General features: G+C 39.3%; 3 protein-coding genes and 2 long non-coding RNA genes across 7 annotated transcripts in view; 2 read left to right on the forward strand and 3 right to left on the reverse strand.

Moving 5' to 3' along the window:
- On the forward strand, positions 1–11,227 carry LOC113032361 (tumor necrosis factor receptor superfamily member 5). The gene is made up of 8 exons (XM_026185258.2): positions 1–407; positions 551–676; positions 1,496–1,642; positions 1,755–1,848; positions 2,255–2,331; positions 5,376–5,486; positions 7,652–7,780; positions 9,813–11,227. Exons 1-8 carry the CDS (start codon positions 350–352, stop codon positions 9,989–9,991), a joined length of 921 nt encoding a protein of 306 aa, XP_026041043.2. The 5' UTR covers positions 1–349; the 3' UTR covers positions 9,992–11,227.
- On the reverse strand, positions 4,986–5,451 carry LOC145431941 (uncharacterized). The gene is made up of 2 exons (XR_013912270.1): positions 5,323–5,451; positions 4,986–5,088 (listed from the first exon to the last, which is right to left on the reverse strand). It is a non-coding gene; the product is annotated as an uncharacterized LOC145431941 (long non-coding RNA).
- On the reverse strand, positions 11,063–14,253 carry rbp5 (retinol binding protein 1a, cellular). Its single transcript, XM_026185260.2, has 4 exons — positions 13,729–14,253; positions 13,145–13,329; positions 12,148–12,249; positions 11,063–11,341 (listed from the first exon to the last, which is right to left on the reverse strand). Exons 1-4 carry the CDS (start codon positions 13,802–13,804, stop codon positions 11,288–11,290), a joined length of 417 nt encoding a protein of 138 aa, XP_026041045.1. The 5' UTR covers positions 13,805–14,253; the 3' UTR covers positions 11,063–11,287.
- The window catches only part of LOC145431940 (uncharacterized), a 3,730-nt gene continuing 534 nt past the window's right edge, over positions 13,858–17,053 (forward strand). The window contains exon 1 of the long non-coding RNA XR_013912269.1: positions 13,858–14,220. This is a non-coding gene — a long non-coding RNA (uncharacterized LOC145431940). The remainder of the gene's footprint in view (positions 14,221–17,053) is intronic.
- The window catches only part of ptpn6 (protein tyrosine phosphatase non-receptor type 6), a 23,665-nt gene continuing 22,977 nt past the window's right edge, over positions 16,366–17,053 (reverse strand). For all 3 annotated transcript variants that reach the window (XM_026184324.2, XM_026184326.2, XM_026184325.2), the window contains one exon: positions 16,366–16,659. In XM_026184324.2, coding sequence (XP_026040109.2) covers positions 16,563–16,659 — 97 coding nt within the window. In that variant the 3' untranslated portion in view covers positions 16,366–16,562. The remainder of the gene's footprint in view (positions 16,660–17,053) is intronic.

Consider the following 17,053-nt stretch of genomic DNA (forward strand, 5'->3'; position numbering starts at 1 on the left):
AGAGCTACAGAGAGGCGAAGGGGGAGAAACAGCAGATGAGGGTCACTGGGGCTTTCCACTGTGTAGGACTAGAAAAGACATGAGAAGTAGGTAAGACCGAGTGAGGAGGGGGAACAAATCAGAGACAGTACGTCAGAAATAGAGTGGAGGCAGATGAACCTGAGCAGCAACTGCTTGATCATCAGAAAAGCCAAGGCGATCGACAGAGTTCAGTTCTGGATTTTATCTTCTGAGCTACCATACCGATTTAGCCAATTTTCAGGTATAGAAACAGCTTGAAAAGACGCAGGCTTTTACAGTTTAGAGAGTTTACACGCAGGTGGAGGGCTGTTGACGAATAGGATACAAAATGTGCAAAGAAGATCAGTTCGAGTATGGTGGGAGATGCTGTCAACGCTGTAATGCAGGTCAGTGAATACGACAATGCTTCAGTTCCTCACGTTTCTCCTCGGTTAACAAACTTTCTTTACAGGCTGCACAGCATTCTTCAAAAGCCGTATTTTCATTAACCAACATCTAATATACAAGTCTGTTTGTTTCACCTTGTCAGGAGAGTACATGAAGACAGCATGCGATGGCACAAAAGAGACCGATTGTGCCACATGTCAATATGGGTTCTACACAGACTCTCAAAATCATGTGGAAAAATGCCAACGCTGCAAGCAATGCCTTCTCAGTAAGTTACACAGGCATACACGCAGCATTAGTCTTAGAAGCTCAGTCAAAGAAACACAGAACCACAATTCAGTCTATTTCTAATAGAAATACAACGATATAGAACTAGAAAGACCGTATTTGAACTCTACTATGCAAAATACAAAAAAGCTAGGAGTGCTGCTTTCACAGCAAAAGAAAGAAAGAAATATACTGTTTGACAGCAGGAAACTGCGCAATAATGATGTTGCAGATTGTGAAAGCTGATGGCTTTTGATATCTATACTTATGGAGTAATAATACCTGCTTTGCTGTTGTTTGTCCAAGTCAGCACCACATGCTCACAGATCCACTTCTTTAACATCTTCTTTATTTCTCACAAGGGGTCGTTTGACTGTTGAGGTTTCTTTGTATTTTTGTGTTTTTGCAGCGTCCAAAAGTGTTTTGTGGCAACTGTTGTTGTCATTTGGCGCTATTAAAGTTCAAGGGAAAATTGAATTAAACTAAATTTCCATTTTGAACTTACTGTAAGTCCCACAGAGCTTAGCTCAGATTTATGTTAAGATAATTGTGTTAAGAGACGATTTTAAGACAATAAAGGAACTTACATTTTCAAGTTCAACACTTTCAAAATGTTTCATAGCGCAGAAACTGTGAGGTGGGTTTTCACTGTTCTTTATGTTCAAGCCACTTTGACACTTTGAACTGGAGATCAACGACCCCCATCTATACACACACACACACACACACACACACACACACACACACACACACACACACACACACACACACACACACACTTAAACGCAAAGAAAATAACGTCTCTCCCTTGCTCTTTCAGGTATCAAACAGCAGACACTCAGTGGATGCAAAGCTGAAGCAAACACAGTGTGCAAGTGTGTGTCAGGTTTCTACTGCAACGATGATGAATGTGAACACTGCTTGCCTGTAACCCGCTGCCAAGTGGGTGAAGGGGTCAAGACTCCAGGTAACCTTTAACTATAAAATTCCTAATGAACGATAATTTTCTCCAGTGATATTTCACATTCTTAGCTAAAGTGCCACAAAGTCAGGTGAATAAATTTCACTCCTCATTATAGGCGACGGCACGAGTAACGTAATCTGTGCTCCATGTGGAAAGGGGACCTTCAGCAACGTAACAGATTATGTGTCACCCTGTAAACCTCACACCAGGCAAGACTGCATTACAACTATTATCATTGTTATTATTATTATGTTATTATTAAATCTGAAGAACTGTGTGTTTTATGTAGACTGTGAGTGAATTAGTCATCCATTGACACAGAGCAGAAATTAGTCTCTTGGTTTCGGTTGGTGCCCTCAGTCTACAAACTCGAAACGTACAACATCCCACATCCTACCTACTGTAAATATTTCATCCAGACTGTAAAAATTGTGCTGAAACAGTTTCCCATGCTTGTAGGAGGCCTTTTTCTTTACATCCCTTTAACACCGATTTTGTAGCAAAAGCTTGTCCAGTTTTTTTTTTTTAAAACAACAACTATAAATTGCGACTTTTATTATTTTATTATTATTCATATTTATTGTGTTCACCTGTTGTTGGTGGTATTTTTTTTAGATGTGAGGACTACGGAGGAGTGCTGAAAATTCCAGGAGATAATGAAAGAGATGCAGTTTGTGGAAACTTCAAATCTGGTAAGTTTCTGGCTTTATCAGTGTTTGAGATCTTGTTAAAAAAAAGAGAGAGATGGAGTTGTCAGCGGATGCTCTTATGCCGAGTGATTCACTGAGTTCCTGTTGACATTATCTTCCTGTAACAGGACCTATAATTAAGAAAGGAAGTTGAAGATGTATTGATGCAAAATTACTAATATATACATTTTTCATGTAAAATTAAAGTAGTAGCTATAGTTTAGCCCACTGGACCTCAATATTGCTCTAGTTCACGCTCACTACATCTATAGCTTGCCTTAAAAACCAAACATCATATCTAGTCAGAGGCTGTGAGCGGCAAATAACACTAAATTAATGTGCCACTCAAACAGCCTCACAGTCAGCCAGCGTAAAATTCCAACAACTAAATGCGAGACAAAGAGTATTTGTGTGGTCCATTTAACTAATCTGAAATTTATATCCTCAAGCTTAAAAAAGAAAAGTCGGAAGGTGAGTGGTACACTCACAAACTTCTCCAGTCAGTTTGTTGAAGCAAGATGTTGTTCTTGAGCAAGATATTGAAGCGTCAGTTCGGTCTTTGTACCATGAGTTGGTGTAGTTCTCTGAAGAAACATGGGTTTAGGGCAGATACTTTCAAGGCACTGACAAGAAGAGAGTAGTATTTGTTAGGTAGCAGAGTGCTGTGGTGTATGGCCACATCAGTAACCCTGTAAGGCTGTATTTAGGTATTAATTTTTGACCTGTTAACACCCTGATGTTAAGAACGTATATTGCTTAACTAGCTCACCACCTTAGATTTTAATTTTAGAAGGTTAAGAGGTGCTTAACTTTCTTTCAGAAACATCTAAACCACAAACTGAGCCTAGCATTACTTCAGGAAGGCTACTAAGCTGAGCTCAGCCCACAGTCCCAGTAGATCAGCTGATAACGGCTGATCTTAATATCAGCACATGTCAGCTGACACTCTTCTGTGCTTCAAACTGACAAATCTTATGTAGGGTGTCCTATTTAGACTGCTTTAGCCTGTTTATAGCTGCAGTGTGAGCTATTTTGCAACCCCAGCTCCCTCTTTTCACACTACGTCTGACTCAATTCATGTGATGTTTGTCGTAATCGACGTTAGTTTTGTTCTGTGAGGGGGTCCTGCTGCTGCTCTTTTCACCGTAGGCTTTCCCCATCTGAGCATGGAAATGCAGAGAAGTCCCAAAGCAGAGCCACACCACCAAATATAAGTAATGGCATATGGAAATAGTCATTTTTCTTTTGGCTAAAGTTTTTTGGATTAAAAATCAGTTTGATGGTGGTGTCAGCAGAAAACTTTAAAAACCATCAAAGTTTTTAAAATACCTCGTGTGAACATCTACATTACCGCGAAAAATGATTTTGCATACGACCCCGCCGAGCCTTATTTTTCAGTGGTATTTCTTTTTAATGAAACCAAAGGAAGACATTCTTTTGCTTCAGTACTAAAAACAAATTCACCTATCAAAGTCACTTCTGGGAAAGCATGAAGCCACATGCATTGTTTAACAGGAAGTGTTTTTGTGAGGCGCATTGAATTTTGAGCAGCTAAAAAAAAAAGAGGGGGCAGAAGAAGCACACAGACAAAGAATACAGACATACTGAAATGTCTAAATATACTCCAGACAATGAATCAAGTCCAAATATCGCATGAGATGACTTCTTTTAACTACTGTGATATTTGCTGGGGTGATACTGAGAGGGGGGTGGGGATGTTGAAGATGGTGAAGATTTCCAGTGTTTATCACATTTTAAATATAGTCATTTTATGCAAGCTTTAAAGCCTACTTTCAGGTTTCATAAAATGCATATTTTGCCCCTTAAATACTTATTTCCATTAAATTGAGTCAAATCAGTAGTGAAACTCACACATAAGTCTAATGTTGAAGTCTAAATTTAACCTAAAACGGTTTAAATTAGAGTCCGATTTACCTTTTTCATCTTCTTAGGTAGAAAAAACAGCATAAATTATTATTTAATCCAATATATTTTAAAGTATAATAGTGTATATCACTGTATAATGCATTGCTGCATTACCATAAAGCTCCTACAGGCTGAGGAGGGCTTCCCAAGTGTTTCTTCTTCACTCCCCTCTTTTTACTCTCAGTGTTTATACACCACTTTGTGTTTAATGATTAGTTTTCATTCATCTCTGGCTCTCTTCCAAGTGTGTCTTTTGTCCTGTTTCTGCCTGCCGTGGCAGATGGCTGCCCTGAGCCAGGTTTCCTCCTGTTAAAAGGGAGTTTTTCCTTCCCGCTGTCACTAATTGCTTGCTCATGGATGGGGAAGTCATCTGATTGTTCTATTACCTTATTTGGCACTATGCATATAAAATTGAACTGAATTGAATGATGAAGCGGCTTAACCTGCTGTACAGTCAGTAAGTGAATGCTTGAAAATATATTGAACTGACGTCTTTTGCCTTGGCTCCCTCCCTTAAATAAAACTGATTTAAATTGAATACATATAATTTATATCTTTCAAAATATTATTTTAAACATGTATTCAACATATAATCAGCAATGTGATTAACAAATATGCGAGTCATATTTATACAGCACATTTAGACCTTATGATATTTTGTTGTAGATATCATTGCTTTATGAACACAGTACGTAAAGCTGTATGTTACAAATGATTGGACTGTTCTGGAGTGGATTGCGGCCATTTATTAAGAATTAATGCTGCTTAGACATGTTGGCACTTCACCAGAAAGAGTTTTCTTTAAGTGAGCTTCCACGGATCATGAGTCACCACCTGCAAATTCAAAAAGAAATGCATATAATCTTTCACTAACAATAATCAGTCTTTTTATTTCTTTGATAAAGTCAGAAAAAAATCAAGTTTCTCCTCGTCACAGTCATTTCACTCACTACCTTATTAATGAAGAAACATGAGTTGTAATCAGTAATCACTCCCTCCCACTTTAAGTTTCCCAGAAGTTATATTACGCTTGTGAAAATTTATTGTGCAATCAGGTGAATAACCCACTGTAGATGTACTCGGCATGGCCCTAAGAACATTTTCTTCTCGTTGTTTTCCAGATTGTTATTGGATGTTGCCAGCAGGTTTGTGGTCAGGGCTCGTGTTGACCGCAATCGTCATCGTGTTGATTTTCATCCTCTGGAGAAAGAAATGCAAAACGTACAATGCAGGTGTGTACGACACGTCACTCGGATGGGCATGTTTGCCACTTTTTCTCACACTTGTTCTCATAATTGTCTTCCTGAAGAGGCGGCAAAATGATGTGCGTGTAAGCCCACCCACTGGCAGTAACTACTCATGCTTTAAGCCACAACAGTGAGAGGGTACTGGCTTTGAAGTCTTACAGTTGAAGGTCACTGCTTATCTCTCTCAAACATGGCCTCCCACTGTTTCCTTGCAGTGTATTAATAACAAAACCTCAGGGAAACCTAATATTACATTTGCAGACTGGATTTTTTGAATATTAAAATGTGATCTTTCATGTAAAGTAAGTTGAATTTCTCCTTTTCTTTTCGCTTGAAAAGGATATGATGTAGTTGAACTCTCTGACAGATTAAGAAAGCAGCAGCCGAGTCTGATGCTCGAGGAGCTTTAGCGAACATGACTGTCTCAATGAGGAAACCACATCCTGTACATATTCAGGCTGACACAGTTATTTGGTGTAATGTGACGCACTCTTCACGGGCAGACAGCTCATACTGAGAAACAATTCCTACGTATGTGACACAGTCACACAGCTTATTATTTTGGCTACCCTTCTATTTCACTGACATTTCTTTTATTTCCACAGAAACAATGTGCTAGTACTGGAAATCACTGATGAACTCACAGAATATAATTATTGTCTTAGAGAGCGTGTGTGCCGTTTTGCTAATATTACAGGAAGGGGTGTGTGTTACTTTTAAAAGCACCAGTTGTTACTCTTTGTACAGTCATGTGGGAAAAGTTTAAGAGTGATTCTGAGCCAATAAGATCCTTTGATTTCATGACATAATGCCTGTATTTTCCACATATCTGCACGTGGATATATCAAAGGCTTATTACTAGAGAAATTACCAAAATGCAAGTTTCCTTTTTCATAGCCTCATAATATCCTGCCATGCAAACAGTTTCAGTTTTATCTTCTGAGGTTTGGAGATACTTATCTTTAGGATTTTTACTGCCAGCTCAGTACAGTAGATGGTATAAATATACTGTATATGTTGGTTTGTGCAGCTCAAAGTTTTGTTTTCTAGTAATAATTTATTGCTATGTTTTTTTCAGTATGTGATATAAATTGGAAGTTTCTCTTTGCTCAGAAAGTTTTTTTCTTAATGCCACTTGTTTGAGTCTCGTTTTAGAAACACTTCAGAGTAATTATAGTTTTGAATTTATTTTAATTCTGTGGGTTTTTATTTAATCAGTCGTTTCCTGAGTCTCGTTACACACTGGTTATTTTTATTGGCGTGTATGTTGTTTAAAACTGTTTAGTTTTAGTATTAGTTTTCCTTTCTTTCGTTGTTAAATGGTCAATATTAGTCAGGGGCTAGTTTACAGCAGTTATTGCAACATGCGCAATTATCTCACAGTCATGTAGAAACCCCGGTCTCAGTAAACAAGCGTAATTAACACGCCTTCTCGAGCTAGTTGTGTTGACAAACTGAACAAAGCTGACAAAGACTAAAAGTGGATTAAAAAAAAAAATCAGTAATGGTAAATGGCCTTTGTATATTTGTATAGCGCTTTACACACCCAGTCATCCACCCATTCACACACTGGTGGAGGCAGCTACAGTTGTAGCCACAGCTGCCCTGGGGCAGACTGACAGAAGCGAGGGTTAGGGTTATCGCGCCATCGGCCCTTCTGGCCAACACCAGTAGGCGGTAGGTAAAGTGTCTTGCCCAAGGACACAACGACCGAGACTGTCCGAGCCGCCTTGTAACCTTCCGATTACAAGGCGAACTCCCAACTCTTGAGCCACGATCGCCCTAGTAACCTGCTTATGGCTAATGTTCTGTTTAGTCTCGGGAACTCTAACAGCCTTGGTTTGCTTGTCTGTATCTCAGAGCTGTTCTCAGAGCTGTTCGGAGCTGACTCAGAACAAAGTTCACACAGATGGTCAAAAGACAGTGAAGGGACTCAATGTCGCGACTCTAATGACCAGTGGCTGGTGTTTTTTTTTTACATGGAGGTGCTTTGGTCAAACTCAACCCCTTGGATTTTGGGGGTTTTGGGGAGGCTTTAGTGCCATCTAAAGTCCAACTGGTGGAATTATTTGTATGTTTTGTGCATGTTTGTGAGCATAAAACTAAAATGCCTTTTTTTTCCCTTGTGATTTGTGATGTCTGTGTGACAGCTCGATCCAGTATTTGTGTTACTCCAGTAGCAGTGGTTCCCATTCCAGATGTAATGCCTCGAGAGCAGCCTTCTTACTGCCAAGAAACCTGCATCATGCCCGACTGCAAGTTACCAATTTTTAACGAAGGTGAAGAATCACATCGACTCTTTTACATCATTTACACATAATGTTATCGACTTGTTCTCAGACAGCAGGATTTAAGTTTGAAACAAAGTCACTGCGTGCAACAAAAGTGCCCCAAGACTTTTGTGTTGGTGCAGCAGTCCACTTGTTTAGGCTCGAAAATCATTTTCTGTAAAACATTTTCACCCGTATTTAGTGCCATTATAAAACCTTGCTCACATGCTTGGCTTGTTGAAACATTATTGTTATTAATTTCACTATAATGATTGTTTTTCAACACTGTATCTACTCTAAGCACAGCCCCATAATGCCTAGAACAACTCAGTTATCTCTCCACACACACTTAGTGTTTGACATTGGAATTAGTGATTGCAGAAATACAAGAACAATGTATGTAAATAATAAATCTCCAATGATCTCAGCTTAATTCAACACCTAGGTGAGACTGTGGCAGCCTTGGTTGATAATCAAAACAGCATTTCCCCCTAAAATCGTCAAAACACGGCCTTAATTCATGTAGGACGAGCCTGCTTCATCTATGCTGGGGATGTGAAACTCTTTTTATATCGCAGGCCACGACTTTGATCTTATGTGGGCCAGATGGGTGAAACTACAATTTCTGTCAGTGTGAAAAGTTGAACTACACATTTAATCAATGAGATAACTTAAAATAGGACAAAGAACCACAATTTCAACAGTATGACTCATTTTTCCTACATGGTAAAGAAGTGCTGCTCTGGTGTCACCGTGAGTTTTTGAGCTTGGATCGTGAGAACGCGCATAAAATTACGTAACGAATTACTGATTACTTCCCCAAAAAAGTAATCCCGTTACTACTTAGTTACTTAGTTACTTTTTTAAAACACGATTTACAACCTGAAGAGGTGATAAAGCGATAGATCTTTCAGCCCAATTCTACTTTTACTGCATAATCCATCATACAAAATGTAATCAAATGGAAAAGTCTCTTTTTTTAACTTGTTTTATCAGTTTTAATCTTTTAACTTTATGCATCAAGCAAAAATTTAATTATATGCAACATTCTCTGAGTTGAATAAATTAGTTTAACATTTAAACCTATTTTCTACACATTCCAGCACATAAAATAAAATATTTTTTGTGTTTACACTCACTCTTTCAAATAGATGCAAGTAAAACACAGCAGAACATAAATAAAGTCAAAGACTCAGCGGTCCTGTGCTCTATTTTCACCTGTAAAGCAGGACTGCAGTAGGCGGAGGTTTACCCTGGTGCAGGTGTGCCCCGGTCAATTGAAGAATCCGCGAGTTTCTCTGTGAGTTTCCCATCACGTCGTAGCTACTCGGTGCTTGCTCGGAAGTTTAGGGGTTTTTTTCGCTGTAAAAAGAAGTTTTCTTCTCACGCACGATGGACGCTAATGTTTTTGTCACTTTTTATGGAATCAAACTCAAAGTAAGGTCAGTACTTCCACACTTTAAACGCTACACGCTCATACTCTCTCCCACAATCGATATGTGATCCATTGTTGATCTGCACACAGCTGTTGTCACTAAGGCTGCACTCGCGTCCGTCATCTTCGTGAGACATTCTCGCAAAAAATCACGGTTTTAGTAACGCAGTAACGCAGCGTTCCTACGGGAAAGTAACGGTAATCTAATTACCGTTTTTGCAATAGTAATCCCTTACTTTACTCGTTACTTGAAAAAAGTAATCAGATTACAGTAACGCGTTACAAGTAACAATCAGAGATGGGCATCTCTGATTGTGAATGGCGATGAGGGAGGGTTTTATGGGTAGAAATGGTCTAAAAGCTTCCAAAGCCATCCAGTGGGCCAGATTGGGGTCTTTCCTAGGTCAATTCTGGACCTGGGGCCTTATGTTTGACACTCTTGATCTATGTGACACAACACTAAAGCTGGATGCTATATGTTGGTCATTTCTGCAGTTTCTCAGGAACTCATTTACATTCATCTTACAAACATTGCAGCTCATAAAGTGCAAAACTGCATTTCCAGTGAGGAATGGTCATACTTAATGATTTTATCGTTCTCCTCAGATGATCCTTTGGTCATTTCCTGCACAGAGGACACCTTGAACACCAGCCACCCCATAACTCCACTGAAAGCTTCCGTTTCCTTTGTCGAATCCAGTAACACGAATGGAAACGCGAGTTACTGCAACAACTTCTTCAGGTCGCAATCCGAGCCACAGGAGGACGAGTACTGTGGGACATAATCCAGTGTAACGGCATACTTACCCAACCTCAGACCCTCACTGGATCGGAGGCAATGCAGTTCTTTTCAAGACCTTTAAACCCTTTTAATACCAAAAGAGAGAGACTGGGCTCTCTTTCAGGTCCCTTGAAGGTTGACTGATGCCACCTGCAGGACACTCATGAGAATTTCCTCTCAAATGAAGTGACATTTCTGTGCTGTCCTGACCACACAGCTGAAAAAACACTGGTGATGCACAGTGGTGTCCTGTTCTCAGGAATAATCTGACATGTTTTGTTTTTGTTTAGTTTTGTTACTACAACAATTCTCACGAAATGACCAAAAAAAATTAAGCGGTGATAGTAACAAACAGAGCCTAATATAGTTTACATTTTAAGTGAGCCAAAGTGACGCAGTGCGTGATATCATCCTTCATCATCCCACATCCTGCTGCTGCTATGAGTATTTTTGAGCAGCGGGAATAAATCCTACAAAAATAGCATCATTTCCACCCATTTCAAAAACATTTTTAGGTTTCTTTGCTTTTAAAAGATTTGCTTTCTTTATAGGAACAAATCGTTTTATTGCTGATAAGATAGTGAAATCAGAAAATACATGAATCTTTGTAGCTTTTCCTTGGATTTGTTGATAGTGGGAAATCTACTGCTATCCTGACCGTTTAATGGAATCTGTATATATTGAGTTGTTTAACTTATATTGTTCCCACTTAAGTCAGTAATTCAGATTTGAATGTATTGTATATGTAAATCATTATAATGCGCATGAACACACTGATTCAAGTTTTCCTTTCTGCCATGCAGCACACATCAGTAAATAGTCGGCTTCACATAGACTTTGAACCAGGGAACAGGAGGTTAAAAGCTAATGTCTGAGCTGACTCTGTCAGACTGTTTTGTTGTTTTGTTGTCGTTTTTGCATTTTTTTTACTTTGGTACTTTCTGTAAAAGTTCAGGGCTGCAGTTCATGAGTGAAAATGACTTTAGATATGAAGCAGCAACACACACAGACACACACGCACACACACACACACACATTTTGTATAATTTAAAACACGGAATAGAAACACGACAGATGCATGAATTATGACTTCTTTATAACATTGTGCAATATGGGGAAGGACGCAGTCATTCTGCTAAACTGCTCTCTTCTCTTTGTTAAACCCATCAGACATATTCAGTTCATATTCTGTTTTCAATATTCAGTACTGCTGATTATAATAAAAATGCTATAAACGTGACTCTTGTACCGGCTACTTTGTTTTAATAGGATTATTCGCTGTAAAACATTTCCTGTGACTTCAGTTTGCCTTCTTGAAGACTTGCTTGGCTTTGATTCCTTGGACTCTCATCTCCTGCAGAGAGGAAGTGGAAAAGACGAGAAAAAAAAAAAAAAAAAAACACGAAGTGAGAGGGTGTAAATGAATGGTGAGAAACAACGAGAACATTTGGCACATTAAAGACGAGCACAAAACTGGGATTGTGTCCAGGACACCATTTCCACCCCACCTCTCTCCTTCTCATCCTTTGACCTCGTAATCCGTCTTCTACTCTCTCACCATCTATTCATCAGGTCTTTTCAGCCCGCTCTCTACTTTCCTCCTCCGCCTCTATATTAGTCCCTCACTGTTCCCTTCCCCTGCTTTGTGTAATCTCTAAAACCCACCATTATAAGTCTTGATCCTAGCTGGCATTTCTTTCCCAATTCTCTCTTGAGTTTAGCATCAACAACACATTGTTTTCTCCCGATTGCAACAAAGGTATTAAAAAAACCTCGTGAGAGCTTTTTAGCGGAACAATGTAGATCGTTTGAAAACGTAACCAGTAATGAAAGATAAGCTATGAGCTTGAACTGTTTGAGCTCAAAAGTGCCTCTGAGCTTCACTCCATAAAGACGTGCATTCAGGGCTCCTCTGCCTCCTTTGTCAGGTCGTAGTTTGGCCTTAGGCATGTACAAACTCCACTGACCTCTTAATAAAAACCTCTTCACACAAAGACGGTAACAGAAATGAATAACTTCTAAAACCTGCCTTATTTGAATACCCTCCCTCATTTAGCATATCAATTTCTCCATCACTTCCCTTTAAGCTTTCATTTTCCTTCTTCCCTCTTCCTTGCTTTCTCTCTGCACTGGCCTCTTCTTCCCCTCGTACATCCTTACCAAATGCAGCTTGTCGCCCTCCAGCCAGTGCGTCCAGCCTCGTCCCTCTTTCTCGCCTCGCTGTACACAAACCAGCTTGTCGCCGTCCCAATCTACTGTAGTCTGTGTAACCACAGAGATGCCGTTAGTGTGAGACATTAGCATGTACAGTAGCTCACACAACGCTTAGCCACACAGAGACAAGAAGCTTTGTGCAGCGCAAAGAGGGGAGACTAATACAGTGATCCGTGAAAGGTCATGAACCCTTTAAAATATACTTCATTTGTTCAAACATGTGACAAAAAACATCTGATTTTTATACAAGTGGATTTAAGTTTAAGATTTATATGTATTAGATTATTTAAGTCTGACTCTGGTTTGTTTGCTGAGAAAAATGATCTCTGAGTGGAAAAAATTTATGAACCTTTGCATTTTTTTGTATCATGTAGACAGCAATGACTACAAAAAATACATTTTACATCTTCATTCTTCTTTGCCTCACTTTGATGGGGGAACTTGTGAGTTTGAGGCCATTATCTTGTTGTATAACCCACATTCTCGTGGGATTTAGTCCACGGACAGGCATCCTGTCACCTCCCTGAGAGTTTGCTGGTATCATTCAGAATTCATTGCTTCATTAATGAGAAAAAGACAACTAAGAACAGCAAAACAAGCCACCATCAACATTTCCTTCATTTAAACTGGTTTCTCATTTTATACCAAAAAGCTCTGCTTCAATATCATCTTTACCTGAATTATAGTTCAGTGTCCTGGTTTTTCAATTAGATCTTTTGCAAGCTGCAAATGGAGATCAGCAGCTTTCTTCTGGTAGCCCTACTCCACACCCCATTGCTGTTTAAAGTTCTGCTGATGTTAGACTCAGTAAGCTGAAGATTGTCACTGTTAGAGAGGCCTTTAAGTTTTTGGATGTTGCTCCTGGAGTGATATTTGTTGGTTGACTACACCTGGCATGTACAAACATGCCGATGTGCACATTTGGAAAAACCAAAACACGTACCTGACACACACGGCCATCCACTGGCCCAAGGTCCTCAGTAAATTCTTTTCCAATAGTGAAATCCATGTTGAAGTTCTTGAAGGTGGTGAGTGTGCGGATTTTCATGGTTCCTGTGGCCGGGTCATGGGTGACCTCTTTAGTGGGCTTCAACAGACAGACGATCTTCCTCAGAGCAAAATTAACATCTAAGAGAAGAAAGAGAGAGAGAGATGTTGTAGCATGAGCCACAGTCTGTTACTTCAGTAAAGCAGGTTTTTTTTGTCTCTCACACACACTGCAGGCAGAGGGGACGCACAGTGTGAGGGAGTGAATGGATCCGGGGTCACACAGAGGACAAGGTGGTGATTTCATTACACTAATGTGCTTCAGCAAATAAAGATGGTCCTCACCATTAAATCAGACACTTAAGGTTACCTTTTAAAGTAACCTAATGGCAACGAGTCAGTGAACATATGAATACTTAAAAAAATAAAAGACATGAAAGATTATTGTTACATTGGAGGGTTTTAACTGCACATCTGTTACAAAAAGCAACGCACTTGAAGATTACAAAAGTATTTAAAATACTGTATAAAGATTTGTACCCAAAGCTCCGAGGTAGGAATCCATATTCTCCTGTTCCACCATATGATAAGTGCCGCTGTAATTAGGTTTTGCCATTTTTTTCTTCTTCTTTGTTGTTTCCGAAACTCCAGAAATCCCCGTTTTTCCTCGTTCTTGCTTTTCCTCCAGTCCCGTGTGGATCTCACAGACAAGCTGCCGGTTCCTGTGATATCACTTTCAGTTGCGCAACGTTTTGGACAATGGACCCGGATTTGACGGGAATGCGCGTGGAATGAGTGCTGCCTGTTGCAGATTGTTGCTGGAGTTTGGTGCTCGGTTATGCTGCAAGCTGCTCCAAATATGCAACTCTGGTGGTGACTCACGCTCAGTATATGCAATCGTTTCCAGGGAGGGAGCGGGGCCTTTTCTGCAGGACCTCATGCAGGGGGAGGTTCATTCATCTTTACTAATGCTTTTCTCAGAGGGATCAGTTGCAAGAAGAGGCGGCGCTTCGGATCCCAGACATGCAGAGGGTTGGTTGATGCACTAAGTAAACGGGTATGCTCGTGCACTAGCAGCTGAGCAGCACAAAGTCAAAGCGAGGAACAAAGAGACATCAAGGATAACCTGATATGCTCATTTCCAGCGCCATCTTTTATTCTTTGACCATACTAAACAAGTTTTGCATGTTCCAAATCGTCCTTATTTACTTTGATGTACAGACCTCATTTAATCATTCCTCTCAAAAAGGCTGTTTTCTCCGTTTAAGCCAGCTTTCCTCTGATTGGTTGGTTTTAATGAAAGTCCTCTTCAGTACACATGGCTAACTCTGACCCTATTTATACAAAAGAAAACTCACAGAGGTTTTTCATGTTTTACTGATTGATGCTTTTGTAGGTGTTTCCTTGTTGGTAGCCTCCCAACTGGTACTGATGAAGTTTAGTATATATAGTATAGCAAGTTTTGTTACGCCAACAGGTGAGAGGCAGGAAAGCAAGTTCATAGTTAACCAATGAAACATTTTAAAGGGCCAGATTGTGTCTCTTACCTGTGTGCCGCCTTCTGCTTTCTCCCAAGGGTGTTCCATCCAAAAAAGTGCAGATCAATCCAAATACCTATAGTATCAGTGCCAACAGTGGATTGAACTAGTTCATATACTTGAAACATGCGCTATAAAATGTCTGAATGTTTTTGTGTCTATTTTATTTACAGCCTATAGCAGCGGTCCCCAACCCCCGGGCCTCGGACCGGTACCGGGCCGCGAGGGTAGAGGCTCAGGTGTGAAATGTATGGTTTTCAGGGTTTTTATCGGTTTTCAGCGTTATTTTGTTATCGTTTTTATTGTTAACTCGGTTTTCCTCGGTCTTTTCACGTGTGTTATGAATAAATCTTATTTTTTTCGATACTGGTACTAGTTTTATTTTGTTGTATTTATCCGTGACACCTTAAAGGCCGGTCCGTGAAAATATTGTCGGGCATAAACCGGTCCGTGGCGCAAAAAAGGTTGGGGACCGCTGGCCTATAGCACATTTAAACAACTGAAGTTGACCCAGATCACTTTTAAATTCCAGGTCAAACTCAAAATACTTGAAAAGCTGAAAGGTGTGTTTTGTTTTATTAAGTCATTATTGATTCTGATTCAGTGGTTGCTACAGTTTGTTCAGAATCTACCTCATAACAGTGATTTATCTTATATGTCATGACACACTACTCTCCTCTACAACTGCCTTTATAAGTTAAAAGTATCGGTGCTGGTATCGCCAATGCTGGGCCTGTATTTACTTGGTATCAGATCAATACCAAAGTTAGCTACATAATCAGTATCAATTTGAGATTTAAAGGAGGTCTGAGCAGTCTGTTGGTTTCTGCAAACAGAAACTGGGTAAATGTAAGAAAAAATGAAAATAGAAACTAAAACAATTTTTTGAACTCAAATAATTTTAGAGAAAATATCCTTAGTTTTAGGATGTGCTAATTTAGTAAGATTTTCTATCATGACTGCATGACTGTGAGTCAAATGCTTTCAGTAAGTTATGTGATTTGTTGCAATGGCTGTGGGGATTTTCCTTAAAATAATACTTCAAAAGACTAAAAGTAACACTGAAATGAATAAAAACTCATTTAAAACGAAACATTTTCAAACAATAAGAAGGAAACTGAAACAAGCAAAGCCACTCTGACATTAAACTGAATTCAAAACAAAAATTAAAAACAAAACAAAAATAAAAACTAGAGTAGAAAATACAAATTCAATAACACCTGCTGTGGGCGAAACTTCCAGAGAGGCAGAAAAAGTCTGCTTAATGCTTCTAACTGAAAATGAATTTGATGAGTTTATAAATGGTCCAACCCAGAGAAGCTTTAGAAATTGAATAAATGCAAAATAAAATAAATAAAAACAAAAGAGAATTTTTATGGTTTCGTATAGTTTTGCTAAAACTGTGTGAGATTCATACTACTACTGCTCATGTTTCGCTAAAATTAAAACCTGACACCAGTTTTCTTTATGCAAACAGAAGTAAAGCGAAATTAAAAATGTTTTTCCCTCCTGAATGAAAACCAGTGCTGAATCCCTCCTGCTTGAACTGCAAACAGGGAGAAGCTCCCATCGGTGTTGCATGCCTTATAGCTTCTGATGTTTCATCTTGGAGAACAGACATAAATAAAGATGCAGCACAGAAAGTGTACACACAGCCCGCCTTTATTTTGAACAAACATTAGCCAAGCAATCATGTAGCATAGACGATGTCATCAAGTTATGCTGTTTTTCTGAACCTTCCTTTTATTTTGCGTAAGGCTTCAACAAATAGATTGCATTAACAAGGGTGTCTGCATAAATATAACATGACATACTTTGATAAAACCTCCCAGTCTTCTATCTCTTTTTCACGGAGCCACTCTTCTTGTCCGACTTTGACTTTTTCGCGTCTTTCTTTCCTTTTGACAGATTCTCGTAAACGTCCTCTTTGTTTCTGGAAAGAGACGAAGAGAAAGCTGATTAGTGATTTCATCCTAGCCGCCAAGACTGATTAAACACAGATCTGTGAGAAACGCATCAGAGAGAGTGGAGAGATTAATGAAGGTCACGCTGCATGAGAAACGTTTAAACAATCCATCACTCAAAGCTGCAGGCCATCTATTCAGCTCTCCAAGTGGGTCAAAGTTTACAGCGTTACAGTGAACCGGCCAATGTGTGTCTGCTTTCTCCTAATAATTAAGTTCATTAAAAGCCTCGTCCAGTATGAGCATCTCATAGTCCAGAGGTCACAACAGACAACAGGTAAACAATATGACTTCATTCATTCACACAGTGCAAAATGTAAAAAAACCATTTTTTACACTTTTTTACACCTACATCCATTAAAA

This window comes from Astatotilapia calliptera, chromosome 11 (genome assembly GCF_964374335.1).
Source record: "Astatotilapia calliptera chromosome 11, fAstCal68.1, whole genome shotgun sequence".
Lineage (NCBI taxonomy): Eukaryota > Metazoa > Chordata > Actinopteri > Cichliformes > Cichlidae > Astatotilapia > Astatotilapia calliptera.

Bases quoted from the DNA above. Each gene is read 5' to 3' on its own strand.
- LOC113032361 (XM_026185258.2), top strand. From the start codon at position 350: ATGTGCAAAGAAGATCAGTTCGAGTATGGTGGGAGATGCTGTCAACGC. The intron at 408-550 runs GTCAGTGAATAC...TCACCTTGTCAG, and splicing joins CTGTCAACGCTGTAATGCAG to GAGAGTACATGAAGACAGCA. The intron at 7,781-9,812 runs GTGAAGAATCAC...CGTTCTCCTCAG, and splicing joins GTTACCAATTTTTAACGAAG to ATGATCCTTTGGTCATTTCC.
- rbp5 (XM_026185260.2), bottom strand. From the start codon at position 13,804: ATGGCAAAACCTAATTACAGCGGCACTTATCATATGGTGGAACAGGAG. The intron at 13,330-13,728 runs GTACAAATCTTT...TTCTTCTCTTAG, and splicing joins TTCCTACCTCGGAGCTTTGG to ATGTTAATTTTGCTCTGAGG. The intron at 11,342-12,147 runs GTAAGGATGTAC...TCCTCTCTGCAG, and splicing joins AGGGCGACAAGCTGCATTTG to GAGATGAGAGTCCAAGGAAT.